The 17500-nt window shown below is 36.8% G+C and overlaps 1 protein-coding gene across 1 annotated transcript in view; it reads left to right on the forward strand.

The window, feature by feature from the left end:
- The first annotated feature begins 10719 nt into the window (after positions 1-10719).
- LOC135200839 (hairy/enhancer-of-split related with YRPW motif protein-like) overlaps positions 10720-17500 on the forward strand; it is a 17754-nt gene continuing 10973 nt past the window's right edge. Inside the window, exons 1-2 of the mRNA XM_064229565.1 lie at positions 10720-11310; positions 14203-14432. Of these exons, the coding sequence (XP_064085635.1) occupies positions 11252-11310; positions 14203-14432 (289 nt within the window). The 5' untranslated portion in view covers positions 10720-11251. The remainder of the gene's footprint in view (positions 11311-14202; positions 14433-17500) is intronic.

Genomic DNA, 17500 nt, shown 5'->3' on the forward strand with positions numbered 1-17500 from the left:
TATATTATATATATATATATATATATATATATAAATATATATATATATATATATATATATGATATATATATAAATCTTAACCATTAAAAGTGTAGGTTATTTTTGCTTATATATTTGTATATGTACACCTATTATATATATATTATATATATATTATATATATATATAGTATATATATATATATAGTATATATATATGTCTATATATAATAGATATATATATATATATATGTAAAATGTTTTTCTAAATCTTGACCATTAAAAAGTGTAAGATTACCTATCTATCTATCTATCTATCTATCTATCTATCTATCTATCTATCTATCTATCTATCTATCTATATATACATACATAAATTTTGACCATTACAAAGTGTAGGATTATTTTTGTATAATATATATGTATATATACATCTATTATACATATGCATGTAATATATACATATAAACTATATATATATATATATATATATATATATATATATTTAATATATATATATAAAGAGTACAAGAGTTCATGACACGTAAAAATGTATGAAGCAGTACACTTGCATGATTTCATAAAACGAGTTCAGAGTTACAGTTACAAATACATACATGATACCAGTTAGTAAGTTACACGTGCTTCCAAATAATTGAGCACAGCCAATTTACTTCAAGACATGAAACACTGACAGTGATATAAAGATAAAAAATTAAATACGCCCACAAACAACAGTGACAAAGACAGGCAAGAAAACACGCTCACAAATACACACAAACAACGACACATCACTCACCAGTTTGTGCATTTACTAGTGTGACAGGTTATCCTATAAATAGATCCTGGGAATGACCAAAGACCTCCACAATACTAGAATTACAGGTGACATTTTGAAAGAGCTATTCCTTCAAAAACTTTTCACTCCATCCTGCGTTTCTAATTATTAATTTTTTATTTTATTCTTATTTAATTTTTTTTTGTTTCTTCAATTATAAACATACTTTTATTTTCTATTCAATCTTTTAATTTTATTTATTTTTCATTTTTTATTTTTATCATTTTCATTCAAAATCTAGTTTTGTTTTATCCAATTTTAAAATTATACGTTTTATTTTTCATTTATCCTTTTGTTTTCTTTATTTTTTAGTTTTAATTCTTAAAATTTCTAATTCCTCACTTTCTGAATCTCAATCATAAAACTATTTCAAGTCTAAATATGACATAAATAAACAAAATTATTTTTTATAAATTCATGAAGAGATGTTTCTCACTTGAATGATTGCTTAATAACCATTCTATGAAGACAGACAATAGTTTTCATCAGGATGACTTAATCAGCAGTTTAAATATCTGCAATTTTCGTAGTTGATCATCTGCAGATATATAATCCTTTCAAAATGATTATCACAAAGTCTATTTTTCTTCTTTTTAGTTAGTTAAGATTAACTCTGTAAACTAGTTCACTTTGAAGGCAGTATATATATATATATAATATATATATATATATATATATATATATAATATGTATATACATAATATAATATATATATATTACATATATATATATATATTATATAATATATATATATATATATATATGAGACAATAAAATATCATGCAAACCACGCTAAAAGCTAAGGTATACATTCACGCAAAACCGCAACTGAGCAAGTTTCATGAAAAAATAAATAAATAAATAAATAAAAAATACAGAAATGTCATCAGCTCATCTCTCTATCTACTTAGCCATGCAAGAGACTATCTCGTCCCTAATTTAAGCTTTTATGTTTTTACTGCTTTCATGTGGCGACATCGTGGGAAACTCTCTCTCTCTCTCTCTCTTTTTTTTACCCCAATATCAATAAAGACTTGAGCCCGAGCCCGAGAGGCAATCCTGAGTTTCTGTGGGAACCGGCCCTGAACGCTTATCGATCGGGCATTCTCAGTGGATGATGCCAAAGCCGCTCGCGTATTTCCTTGTTTACACACCCAGACGACAAGAATTATATGCTCTCTCTCTCTCTCTCTCTCTCTCTCTCTCTCTCAGGGGCAATAGCCTTTGCTGATATAAAACCAGTTGGATTTAATTGCAACAAATCGTTATCAAACTTGATAAAAGCAAAAATCTCTCTCTCTCTCTCTCTCTCTCTCTCTCTCTCTCTCTCTCTCACAAGCTGCTCCCAGGGGCAATAGCCTTTGCTTGTATAAACCAGCTAAATTCAATTGCAACAAATCGTTATCAAACTTAATAAAAGCAAAAATATATATATATATATATATATATATATATATATATATATATATATATATATTATATGCCTATATATATATATATATATATATATATATATATATATGTCTAATATATATATATCTATATATATATATATATATATATATATATATATATATATATATATATATATATATATATATATATATGTCTAATAACGGAAACACCAAAAGTTTAGCTATTGTCAATCAATACTATAAATTTCTCAGAATAAAATTTGAAAGAGCATTGTAGGAGACCGAGTCTTTAAACTAGGTAAATATCTCTACAGACAGTGTTAAAATATTACTATAAATAAAATATTACTACAAAACACATAAGAATGAAGGAGCACATTTACCATTCAAAAAACCTTTGAAAAGGAACTTATTATTGAGAAAAACAAAAGAATCACACCGATTTAATGGTAGATTTGGGTACGACTCGAGGTCACTTAGATTTGAGGCTAGACTTAAGTAAAACTCTAAGATCTAGGCATCAAAGGCAAATGTTTTCCAAAGTCAAATAAAACTTATTTATTTAAGGGAGAAATCGGCAAAGGTAATAAACTTATAATCGGAAAAACGTTTTCCAAAGTCAAATAAATTATTAATTAGAAAAAAGAAAAGGGATTACGCTGATTTAATGGAATTTTTTGGGTACGACTCGAGGTCACTTAGATTTGAGGCTAGACTTAAGTAAAACTCTAAGATCTAGGCATCAAAGGCAAATCGTTTTCCAAAGTCAAATAAACTTATTATTTAGAAAAAGAAAGGGATTACGCTGATTTAATGGAATTTTTTGGGTACGACTCGAGGTCACTTAGATTTGAGGCTAGACTTTAGTAAAACTCTAAGATCCAGGCATCAAAGGCAAATAGTTTTCCAAAGTCAAATAAACTTATTAATTAGAAAAAGAAAGGGATTACACTGATTTGCTAGAATTTTTGGGGTACGACTAGAGGTCACTTAGATTTGAGGCTAGACTTGAGTAAAAATCTAAGATCTATGCATCAAAGGCAAATCGTTTTCTAAAATCAAATATAAGTTAATGTCGAAAATATATACGTCAATTTCAACATCCTCAGACGCTATGAATTACAACATTTTTTGGTACTTTTTCACACTACCATGGACTTATATTACTTAAGTAAATGATGCACAGGAGTAAAAAACTTCAATTGCTGATCGTATCTGGGTTCAAACAACTCATAGTTATTAAATACAAGGGTATCAAGGCGAAATGTAAATACATGCGCACATTTATAAAATCATCTTTAAAATCTTGTACGGTAAGGAAACGATATTCAAGCTAAAGGATTTTATAAAATATTTATATATAGCTATAAACGATATATATATATATATATATATATATATATATATATACATATATATATATATATATATATAATATAATATTATATATATGTGTGTGTGTGTGTGTGTGTGTGTGTGTATATAATATATACATATATATACATACTTTCAAACAAACATTCATATACATACAAAACTTAAAATGTATTATTTATATGAATACATATATTATATATATATATATATATATATATAAATAGTATGTATGTACGTATATTATATATAATGAGTGTACAGAGAAATTAGTCACTATTTATAAGACAACATTCCCTCTAAGTAGAGGAATATCTTATTACATTAGTGTAGATATAGTAGTATCTCTTTAAATGGTTTCAATAGTGTTAAACCTTTTGTTGCCCAGGCTCGACAAACAAGTGAAAAGAATATAACTACAGAAATATGTTCGTTCTCTCTCTCTCTCTCTCCTCTCTCAAAGATGAGTTGCAACCAGGAAGTGAATATTATGAATAAATAAACTACGACAAATTCTAAAATTACGAACAGCTCTCTCTCTCTTTCTCTCTCTCTTAGAATGAAAGATGAGTCGCTACCAGAAAGTGAATAATATTATGAATAAACGACGATGAATTCTACAATTACGAACAGAAAAGCTCTCTCTCTCTCTCTCTCTCTCTCTCTCTCTCTCTCTCTCTCTCTCTCTCTACGGTATCAATTTCCCATTTCTTCCTCTCCGCTCTTCCCGCTGGTTTAATTAAAATTAACACAGCCACCCCATACTTACTACGCAAGACCCATTTTACACGGGCTCCCCCCCAACGCACCTCCCCCCACCCCCCTATCTCTCTCTGAGAGAGCAGCGGGCATAAACCGCACGGTCCGCACCCCAGTCGGTGGAAAATACTGCGAACGCCTTATAGACTCCTCCTGCGAGCCAGCGCGGGGCCACCTGTCCTTTTCGGGGGGGTAGAAGCCACCGTGGGAACTTTCACCCCTATGGGGTCGCAAGTCTCTCTCTCTCTCTTCTCTCTCTCTCTCGAGCTGTTCCGAGGGGCAGTAGCCTTGGTTGGTGTAAAACCTGCAGCTTTTAAAAACAAATTTTAATGACATTTCATAAAAGCAAGAACAGATTCTCTCTCTCTCTCTCTCTCTCTCTCTCTCTCTCAATATAAATACAAGTGTCCAGAGCTAGTTTAGTAAGGACACACACACACACACACACACTCCCAAAGACAGTGAATTGAAAGAAACTCTCTCTCTCTCTCTCTCTCTCTCTCTCTCTCTCTCTCTCTCTCTCTCTCTCTCTCTCTCCGCGAATTAAGCTTAGAAAAAAACAGAAACAATCCCCGTCCTGTTCAAGATGCATCAACCTGCAATTACTTCTGTCAACTTCTTGCCTCTGGGCAAGACGATGATGCTCTTGGCGAAGGTGGGACCGGGCGGATTGGCCCCCCTCCTTTTTGTCAAGTCACTAGATTACGCCTTTGGATTACCAATAACATCTAACTGTTATTTTCGTCTGCTGCTGCAGTTTCAAAAGTACCTTCCGCGTATTTTTTTTTTTCTCTATCACAGACCTCCAATTCGACTGGGTGGTTTTTATAGTGTGGGGTTCCGGGTTGCATCCTGCCTCCCTAGGAGTCCACCACTTTTCTCACTACGTGCGCTGTTTCTAGGATCACACTCTTCTGCATGAGTCCTGGAGCTACTTCAGCGCTCTAGTTTTTCCAAATTCCTTCTTAAGGATCTTGGGATCGTGCTTAGTGTTCCTATGATTATGGGTACAATTTCCACTGGCATATCCCATATCCTTCTTATTTCTATTTACAGGTCATGATACTTATCAATCTTTTCTCTCATTATTATTATTATTTTTGTTATTACTATTATTATTATTATTTTTATCACAGTCCTCCAATTTGACTGGGTGGTTTTTATAGTGTGGGGTTCCGGATTGCATTCTGCCTCCTTAGGAGTCCACCACTTTTCTCACTACGTACGCTGTTTCTAGGATCACACTCTTCTACATGAGTCCTGCAGCTACTTCAGCCCCTAGTTTTTCTAGATTCCTTTTCAGGGATCTTGGGATCGTGCCTCCTAGTGTTCCTATGATTATGGGTACAATTTCCACTGGCATATCCCATATCTTTCTTATTTCTATTTTCAGGTCTTGATACTTATGCATTTTTTCCTTTTCTTTCTCTTCAACTCTGGTGTCCCATGGTATTGCGTCATCAATGAGTGATACTTTCTTCTTGATTTTGTCAATCAACGTCACGTCTGGTCTATTTGCCGAACGTATCCCCTATCGTTCTGATAACATAGTCCCAGAGGATCTTTGCCTGATCGTTTTCTATCACTCCTTATTATTATTATTATTATTATTATTATTATTATTATTATTATTATTATTATTATTATTATTAGACGAAGAACCTTATTCATATGGCACAAGCCCACCAAAGGGGCCAATGACTTGAAATTCAAGCTTCCAAAGAATATCATGGAGTTCCTTCGGAGAAGGAACAGAAGGTCGTGGGAAATACAGAAAGGAGAACATTTATTAGAAAAACAGACACATTAACAAATTAATAAATAGATCAAAATGTTAGTAAATTGTTAAAATACAAGTTCCATTGTATTAGGATGGTAGGTAATGCAAAGCAATCTTAGCTTGAACTTAACTGATATTCCGACCAAGGCTCCGACATACTCTGGGAGGCTGTTCCACAATTCCAAGGTGTGAGGAATAAAGGACCTCAGGAAATGAGATGTACGACAGCGAGGAACGTTTACGGCATTATGGTGCTACTGTTCAGCGGATCTGGTCGCTCTCGACGGCAGAAGGGGATCAGGTAATCAATTGTTAACATGGAAGATCTCGGTTAATATACAACCTTACGAAACACTGACAGACAAAAGGGACCATCCGTCGATGGTCCATGACTACTAGTAGTATTCTATCCGTCGTAGAAAGCTGTGTAATTTGTAATTGTAATGCATAATTTAACATTCTGTAAAATTACGACAAAATTATTAAAAATAACGCATCCTTTTCGTTAATACTTTTCGACCAGAATATGAGAAAAAAAAAATCCTGCCATAAGAGAATAATGACAGGCCGTGTTCTGAAGACGTAATACAAATCGGTGCACGAAAATTTGAAAAATTTCCCAAACACAATTTTTTAAACTGATTCAAAACAGAAAGTATAATGATGGGAAGTAAATTACCAGATAGAAACTTGAAAATGTGATACAATAACATGTTTTTCAGACCAAGTTCAGAGGACACAAATGTGTTTTGTTTTGGTCTCTCTCTCTCTCTCTCTCTCTCTCTCTCTCTCTCTCTTTCAGAGACACACACACATATACACAATACGTTTTGATATTATATATATATATATATATATATCCTATATATTATATATATATATATTATATATATATAAATATATATATATAATATATATATATATATATATTATATATTATATATAATATATATATATATATATAACTATATATACACACATACGTATACATATAGATAGATAGATAGATAGATAGATAGATAGATAGATAGATAGATAGATAGATATATAGATAGACAGACAGATAGATAGATAGATAGATATAGATATAGATAGAGAGGTAGATTCAGGAAGTACAATTATTATCATACATAAACTTTCTCCCTCCCTCTCTCTCTCTCTCTCTCTCTCTCTCTCTCTCTCTCTCTATCTCTCGACACACACACATATACACAATACGTTTATATATATATATATAGATAGACAATAGATAGAGTAGATAGATAGATAGATAGATAGATAGATAGATAGATAGAGAGGTAGATTCACGAAGTACAATTATTATCATACATAAACTTTCTCTCTCTCTCTCTCTCTCTATCTCTCTCTCTCTCTCTCTCTCTCTCTCTCTCTCTCTCTCATAAATGCAAGAACTACAGAAACACAAGAGAGTCCAGAGCTACCAAAGGGACGTCCTTCGCGTGAAAATAATAATAATAATAAAAAAAGAACCGCGATTGAAAGAAACGTCCCGAACACAGCTTCACTCTCAAGCGTCTCGCTCGAGACTCATCAAATATTCCTGGGATCTATCGGTGCCTCTAATCGCCTTCAATATCAATTATCTTCTTCCTGAAAGATACAGTAGGGAGTCATCTCGTCGCTAGGTTAGGCTGCGATGCCGTGCAATATTCAGCAGGACAATGAGATGAGGACCGGTAGGCCTGCTTTCTCTCTCTCTCTCTCTCTCTCTCTCTCTCTCTCTCTCTCTCTCTCTCTCTCTCTCTCTCACACAAGTAAATAGGGTGAGATTCAAGAACCGTCACTTCTCTAAACTTCTCTAACTTCCGGGCCGCTCTAGGAGCAAGAGCCCGTGCTGGCATGCCCCAGTTAAATCATAACCAACCAACTTCTCTAAATGCTTAGTCCAGATCAGCTCCATACAGGGGATGCATTTGAAATATATATATATATATATATATGAATATATATATATATATATATATATATATATATATATATATATACTAGATTCGATAGGTCTTTTGAGTTATAAACAAATAACCATTTACTCGAAATATAAATATGCATACAGCTTCATACAGTAAAGATACGTAGACCGTATTGCGACAGGAACACAAAATTTAGGCTAATGGCAAAACGTTGGGACCAACGAGGTCATTCAGCCCTGAAAGGTATAATGAGGGTAAGAAGGTTTGAAAGGCGTCACAGGAGGAAAACCTCAAAGCAGTTGCACTATGCAACAATTGCCAAGAGAGGGTGGGAAGCCAGATGGAAGAAAGAGAATATAAATGGAGGTACAACAAAAGGAACGAAAGAGGTTACAGCTACGGCCCGACAGGAAGCTGCAAAGAACATTAAGTAATGTCTACAGTGCACCACGTGAGGTGCAACACCGCCCCCGCCCCGCAATAAGGGGGAATACGTAGACTTAAATAGAGGCCATGCCAATCCACAGCCTCATACGTCCGCTGGCACAGACAGACAGACAGACAGACCAACAACATTCAAGACAGAACCCCCTCCACATATACACACAACATACCACATACAGCGCGTGCATCACCTCAAAAGTCTATGCGTCTAGTATATGCAGTCACCAACGTCATCAAAAGTCTATGCGTCTAGTATATGCAGTCACCAACATCATGAAAAGTCCATGCATCTAGTATATGCAGTCACCAACATCATCAAAAGGCTATGCGTCTAGTATATGCAGTCACCAACATCATCAAAAGGCTATGCGTCTAGTGTATGCAGTCACCAACATCATCATCATTCTCCTCGTCTTTTCACCTCCACCTATTAACCTGCCCAGGTACAGGCACCGCAGCGGGTAACTACCGGAACCACTCCTCTGCGCCACCTCCTCCCTGCCACGCTCCGAACGGGACCGACGAAACGGCTCGTCTTGGCGAACAAGGACGCCTTCGGCAGGGCCAACGCCGAGCGATTAAAGCCTCTAGGAAGGGTTGCTTTAAGGGTGAAGATGAGCCTCGGTTCGGTGGTGGCTGATCGCTCCTCTATGGCCGGGCGACTGGGGCATTGTGTCGTCAATCAAGCCTCGGCTACCTACTATATGATTCTGGGTTAAAAATACGTTCCTTAATCCCATGAGATAACTATTTTGCGTAACTGGGATATATATGGCTATCACACAGGTCACTGTGTGTGTGTGTACACACACACACACATCCATATATATATATATATATATATATATATATATATATATATATATATATATATATATATATATATATATATATATATATAATATATATAGGATATATATATATATATATGTGTGTGTGTGTGTGTGTGTGTGTCTGATAAAAGGAGCCCATAAAACCGCCAAAAATATAGAAAGTAAGTCAATATTTTGGCGTTTTAATGGGCTCCTTTTATTATATGATGGAATATATATATATATATATATATATATATATATATATATATATATATATATATGTGTGTGTGTGTGTGTGTGTGTCTAATAAAAGGAGACCATAAAAGGCTAAAATATAGAAAGTATGCATGGATGTATGTGTATACGAACATACACACAGAACTGTGTGTACATACATACAAAATGCGCATGTATATGTAGTAATACACATATATATATGAGTGCACGTGTAAATTTACAAGGTACCAAAACGTATTTGAGACTAATTAACACAACCCTTTTTATAACTGTTTTATAAATCATTTTAAGATTTTGGTTTAGATATCATTATTAGAACACTCGGCTATTTTGAAATTACTAATTTTCAGAGAGAGAGAGAGAGAGAGAGAGAGAGAGAGAGAGAGAGAGAGAGAGAGAGATAGCAAACTTACAAGGGAACAAAACATAAATATTTCAAACTAATTAACCTGTTTTATAAACGTTTTAAGAGTTTGGTTTATATAGCATTATCAGAACACTCAAGTTATTTTGAGATTCAGAGAGAGAGAGAGAGAGAGAGAGAGAGAGAGAGAGAGAGATGAAAGCAACACCGCGATTCAAGTGAGGTCGGAAAGCAGCAAATACTAAGGTGATTTTCATAATATCTCTTTTTATTTTCGTCTCATTTCACCCCCTCCTCTTCTCCACCTTGGTCTCCACACAGACCCATCTTTGCAAGCGTTTCTCGTAATCACGTAGCGATTTACTGTTGACTCGGCCATTATGGACTCTCTATGTCTAATATGAGAGGAGTGTGTCTGACTGCGTGTTTGGTGGGGAACAGTAGACAGCCCACCATTCACACCGTGTACGTGGGAACATGATGGCACACACATTAGCCTGCGCACATAAACAAGCGCACACACACACACATGCACACACAACACCAAACGCGCAATTATCACGTGTGAGAAAGTGACATTCCCGCTCTTATAAAAGCGATATCGAGACTGAAACCAAAGGAAGATGGGAAACACGTCTAATGTTTAACATTGTTTACGTTTTCAGCGAAATAAATTCGCCAATTCGACGCAATTATTTCACGTTAATTTCATTCATCGCTTCCACCTCGTGCGTCTGGCAGCGGCCCCGACCAAGGGACCGACGGCGGCGGCGCACGTCGTACATAAGCTGGAAGCAGGGCCGACACACGACATACTCTACTTAGCCGTCGCTACCGACACACGCGCACGCACGCTGGCACACACTCACGCACGTGTGCATTTGCCCACCCACTGGTATCCTACAGTAGTTGTTGATAAGGTTGCGTGCATTCCTTCAGTGATATCGCAAAGTGCCTTTTTTCCGTTTTGTGCCCAGTTGGTCAGACCTCAAGAAGAGACTGATAGGAAGTATCCTTTACAAGTGCGGATATAATACGAGAATATCTGGTTCTAGAAGAGACCTGACTTGCGTCTAATACCACGAGTGTCGGTTGACTTCAAGGAAAAGCAGAGCGCGCTTTACTTAACAATTTTTCGTTACTTTAACCGAGTGTTAAGAATCCGTTCTCTGCTGCGAGAGGGGACCGAGAGGGGACCGAAACTAAGCTGAAAAGGTTGGTCAAGAAAGCTGCTGAGTGTGTCAGCTTGAATCACCACCATTTCCCTGAGCGACTGGAGGTGTTGTACCTCCAACATAACCGCCAACATTTGCAACATGAAGAGAACTTTGAGTGAGAGTGATTGCGACGACATATACTCCGCAGATGAGAAAGAGTGAGTGCATTCTCATAACAGACAATAATACACAATGTTTTTGTTTTTTACTGATTGAGAATTAAGCTGAAAATGATTAAAATTGACGGAATCCAAATTAATACTATTTTCTAGATAAAATGCGGGGCTTGGATACTAGATTTGCCTTTGCAGTGAGTTGTTCAACAAAGTGAATTGTAATAATTGCTATGAGGTTTTCATAGAGTAAGATTGTCTGTTTTTAACAATATTCCACAATATTTTGGAAGCTCTGTATCTTGAAGTTATTTTAAGGTTTTAGTTATAAGCACAATATATATATATATATATATATATATATATATATATACACTTATATATACATGAACATATTATATACATACATACATATACTTATATATACATAAATATATATGAAACATATACCCTATAATATACGTATATATATATATATATATATATATGTGTGTGTGTGTATATTACATATATACATACATACATTATATATGTAGTGTGTGCGTACGGTATGCATACGCACACAGGTACTTGGGTACTAATTACTTAGGGCTAGGAGCACAATGAATGGTGGAAAGTACATAGTAATTAACTTTCGCTCATGCAATGCATGCATATCTATTTCCACTGAATCCTAATTAACGAATGAGGCATCCACGAACGTCGCGGGTGATATGGGGAAGATTATTCACATAATAAGAGAAAGTCTTTTGAAAACTACGGTGCCGTGATCATTATTAGTCCTGAAGCAGACACGCCCATTGCTTGCATTTGTCATAATTCACGATAGTTAGTATTTTTGAGAGAGAGAGTGCACACACGATATATTATATATATATATATATATATATATATATATATATATATATATATATATATATATATATATATATAAAGAAGAAAATAACTTATACATTCATATGGATTTTTTTTATTTTCACCGTAAATCCAGACATTACTTTTGCAAATTTTTTTTTGTTTGTGATAAGCTAACTACTTTAGATACTGCCAGAAAGTTTGCCAGTATGTATCAAAGATTATTGCATTTTCTTTTTATATTGCTTTTGTGCAAAACGCATGCCAAGCATAATTCGAGCAGTTATGAGTTTTCATTACTTTTCAAATCAATGTTTAAACAGCTGTTACGAATTGTCGTTAAGCTATAAGCGTACGTATATTTTAGGGAAATGGTATTTTCCTTTTTAATACACACACACACACAAAATGTTTACTTTTACACTTTTTCCATGACACTCATTTTCTTCAGAGTAACCACATTGTTTTCATATTCTGGAGTATTTTCCTCTATTTTTTTTTTTAAATATATTCACTCTACTTATATTTCCCTTTATCCGTCCGTTTTGTTTATATTTTGTAATTCTGTTTTATGAAAAAACATGCATCCCTTCCTGTCCCTAATATTCTGAAGGATATTACCTCCTTTATGAATCTTTTTCTGTAGATCTGTCTTTTTTTTCTGTCAGTTGTACAAATTTTCAAGGACAGTCCCTTCCAAGCTAGCCCAACCCCCCCCCCCATTCCCCCCAAATAGGTTCTCCTTCTCAATTACAGGAGAAATTAATCTTTTCTGTCAATTATGTTCCTCTCTTTCTCTATCTCTCATTTCAGGACAAGCTCACCTTTTTCTGTCACTAATCTATAAAGGAAAATCACTCCATATTCCCTTCTCTTTTCTGTCACTTTCTGTCTATATGTCTGTCTGTCATTTTAGGATAAATTCGCCTTTTCCGTCTCTACTTTGTCAAGGAAAATCAGCTTCTGCCCCTTTTTCTGTCAATCCCGTTTCTGTCATTTTCATTCGAGAAGGAAATCACTCCATAGCTCCTCGTTTTTTTCTGTTTCTTTCTGTCTGCCTCTCATTTTAAGAGAAATTCACCTTTTCCATCACAAAATTTATCAAGAGCAGTCGCTCCATAGCTCCTCCATCCCCTTTTCTGTCAATCTCCTCTCTCTGTCTCGCATTTTAAGAGATATTCACCTTTTCCTGTCACTAATGTATACAGGATCTTTCCCCTCTTTTGTCAATCTCCTCTCTGTCCTTCATTTAATGAGAAATTCGCAATTTTTCTGTCAATCTTCTCTCTCTGTCTCTCATTTTAGGAAAAATTCCCCTTTTTCTGTCACTAATGTACACAGGATAAACACTCCTTTGGTCTGTCCCCCTTTCTGTCAATCTCTCTGTCTTTCATTTTAGGAGAAATTCACCTTTTTCTGTCAATAACGTACACTCCATATCTCCTCTCTTTTCTGCCAATTCCGTTTCTGTCACTCAATTTAGGACAATTTCAGAATTTCTGTCACTAATATAAACAGGATTACCACTTCATATCTCCTCCTCTTTTCTGTCAATTTCTCTCTCTTGCATTTTAGAAGGAATTCACCTTTTTCTGTAACTAATCTATACAGGATCTTTCCTGTTTTCTGTCAATCTCCTCTCTCTGTCTCTCACTTTAGGATATATTCGCCTTTTTCTGATGTATACAGGATCTTTCCCGTTTTCTGTCAATCTCCTCTCTCTGTCTTTCATTTTAGAGAAATTCACCTTTTTCTGTCGCTATGAATACAAGATTACCACTCCATAGCTCCTCCTTTCTGTCAATTTCTCTGTCTCGCATTTTAGGAGATATTCGCCTTTTTCTGTCACTAACATACACTCTATATCTCCTCTCTTTTCTGTCAATCTCCTCTCTGTCATTTCCATTTTAAGAAAAGGAGACCGGAGACCCACCAACATCACACCCCAATCACAAAAACTCCACAAATTTAAACCATCTCATTGACCAATCTTCTTTCGGAGGAGGGGGCGTGTCACGCAAACAAACCTCCACAAATCTAAACCATCTCATTGACCAATCTTCTTTTCCTCTTGTCCTCCAGCGAGGAATGCGGCAGCAGCGGAGGGGGCGGGGGAGGAGGAGGAGGGGGCGTGTCCCGCAAGCGGCGACGCGGCATCATCGAGAAGCGGCGGCGCGACCGCATCAACAACTCGCTGTCGGAGCTGCGGCGCCTGGTGCCGGCCGCCTTTGAGAAGCAGGGCTCGGCCAAGCTGGAGAAGGCCGAGATCCTGCAGATGACCGTCGACCACCTCAAGATGCTCCACACCAAAGGTAGGTTGCAGGTCGCCTTCCTTCCTTGCCTCGGAGGAGGAGGAGGATCGATTTCCTTGATTAACAGAGAGAGAGAAAGAATCGTGTATGTAGGTGTGTGTGTGTGTATATATATATATATATATATATATATATATATATATATATATATATATATATATATATATATATATATATATATATATAGAGAGAGAGAGAGAGAGAGAGAGAGAGAGAGAGAGAGAGAGAGAGAGAGAGAGAATTGTTATGTATACTGAAAGTGTGTGTAGAGAGAAAGAATTCTGTATGTGTATATATATGCATAGTATGTGTGTGTGCGTATGTGTTTGTTTTGTGCATGTAGAGAGAGAGAGAGAGAGAGAGAGAGAGAAATTTGAAAGTGGACAGGAATATTCAGATGAACCGACCTTCATCTGAGGGTGAGACGTGTAAGCACTGTCCTGAAGCAATCACGCCAGCTCACACACAAAGAAAAAGAAATCTTAAATCATAATGTGCCGACCTAGTTCCCAGGAAATCTCGAGTTCCTTTCTTGATCTTCTGTGTTCCCGCGTTTGCCTAATTTGCACACAATACTCACTTCTCCCGTCTCATCTTTGAAAGGTTACAATTATCGGTGTTGTTGCTTTGAAATGACTGAGAGGGAGACACAATACTGGGAGGGAAATTTCGAAGATATTAAGCGAAGCGAATTTTTTTTTAAATCTATAAATGATTTTAAAACCACAATACTTGGAACTGGAATATAGACTTTAGGCCAAAGGCCAACGCTGGGACATACGAGGTCATTCAGCGCTGAAAAGTGAAATTGACAGGGAAGACGATGTAACAATGATGAGAGAGGTCGGAAAGTCAAATTGGAAGAAAGAGAATACGAGCGGAGGTAGAGTAAAAGGAATGAAACGGCCTGTGTCTAGGACCCGAATGGGGCGTTGCAAATACCCTTTAGATAATGCCTACAGCGCATCGATTGAGGTGTACTGACGGCACTACCCCACTGGAAATCCACACAAGTTCTACTACTCTTACAAGTAGCACAATTCGCGAGTTAATCAACAACAGGTATTTCTCTCGACAAGCACAAAACAAGATGCGGTGCACTGTAGGCATTACTTAAGGTCCTTTGCAGCGTGCTTTCGGTTCCCTCCCTAGCTGCAACCCCTACCATTCCTATTACTGTACCTCCTTTCATATTCGCTTTCTTCCATCTTACTTTCCTCAACCCTCTCCTATAACACTTGATTCACAGTGCAACAGCTTTGAGGTTTTCCTCCTGTTACACCTTTCAAACCTTTTGCTGTCAATTTCCGTTTCAGCGCTGAATGAACTCATAGGTCCCAGTGCTTGGGCCTTTGGCCTAAAGTCTATAAACTCTATATTGTTTGTTTGTACGGTACTAGAGTCTATATTCAACTCAACTCAGCAGAAAAAAAAGACAGAAAGAGTCTATATATCACAATTCTTGCCCCCCCCCGCCCCCCCCCCCCCCCCCCCCCACAACATCTCATCTCCGGCCAGGAACAAAAGGGGCGCGATAATCCCCCGTAAAAGGAGAACCCATAAAGCGTTTTGTGGGCGAAGTCGGCGAAAAGTTGCCGGGCGGGCGGGATGCCCTCCGAAACTCCGCCGCCGCGCCGCCGCCGGGCCCGCCGCCGCCCGCCTCGAGCGTACGTAAGCAGTACCTGGTCGTGTGTGGGGGCGCTGGGCTCGAACCGACGGGCGGCATTGTCTGCTTGGCCCTTTTCCCACCGACGACAATGGCCGACAGGCGGCGGTGCCTTCGGTCTGAGTGATTAATTCTCCGCTTCTTGGTCGATTGTCCCCTGGCCCCCCCACCCCCCACAATTTCTTCCCCTGGTTTTTTGGCCTTTTGACTTCCTACCCTCCTCTTCTTCTTCTTCTTCCCTTTTTTCATTCTCTTTCTTTATTTTTTTATATAGGCCCCTTTCGATTCTATAGCCGTACGAGGTCTCAAAGCAAACATGACCTCCTGAAAGAAGGGGAAGAAAAAACATTTTATTTTCTTCTTCTTTTCAGATCTGTCAGGTGGGCACCTTCCTGCCCCTGTACTATCCACATTTCTCTCAGGTGTTATTGATTGAGAGGATGCGGTTATTCTCTCCTCCTTTTGGGTATGATCTCTAGTCTTTTCTATAGCCACTTTCTCGGTTTATTTTTGAAATCGTAATTTTGGCGAGGAAAATGGAATATACGTACTTCTTTCAAAATGACCCACTGATAACATCGGATTCTTCGATATTCCGTGAATTTCCTACTAATCTCATTCAATCATTCTTTCGTAATTATCACAGTCCATCTACGCAAGTATATACCCCACCATAAACAAGTGTTCTGCATATGAATATACAAATAATAGAAGTATGTATAAACGAATATGCTTATGCATAGATAAATATTATGCTGTGTATAAACAACTATTATGCTTATGAATACACAAATATGCACAAACAAATATCGTACGTATATACAAATGCCTTATGTATAAACAAATATTTATAAACAAATATTAGGCTTATGTCTACGATGACGCAAAAAACCTATGGGCCAAAATATGGATAGCGACGTATACGTAGAGCGATCAGTCATTGCACAAAAGCCTTCCCGTCTCGTAGTTCCAAGTTCCAACGGCGAGGCCTACAAGGGAAAACTCCGAAGCCTCAAATCTCCATATCTTCTTCTTCTTCCTCCATCCTGTTTGAGGCCTTCAAAACGCGTCCTTTTGCCATCGAAACTTCCCGCCAAAGCGCCAAAGGAGGAGGAAACAGCCCTCCTCTAGAGGTGGTTTGGCGAGCGTAGGAATGGTGGAATGGTGCACCGGGAGAAGGATTTGAAAGAGAGAGAGAGAGAGAGAGAGAGAGATTCATAAAAGTGGGAATCATGGATGCGAGGTCTGGAAATGAAGTGATAAACAAGTGAAACGATTCGTTTGGAAATAATTTGGTAATAATCGACAAACACTACGATGACATTCAGAACTGATTAATAAAGAGATTTGTTTTTTAAGGAGAAATACAAGCTTAAGCTTATTAAAAGCTTATTTTTTTCAG

The sequence above is a fragment of the Macrobrachium nipponense genome, chromosome 11, assembly GCF_015104395.2.
Source record: "Macrobrachium nipponense isolate FS-2020 chromosome 11, ASM1510439v2, whole genome shotgun sequence".
Taxonomy (NCBI): Eukaryota; Metazoa; Arthropoda; class Malacostraca; order Decapoda; family Palaemonidae; genus Macrobrachium; species Macrobrachium nipponense.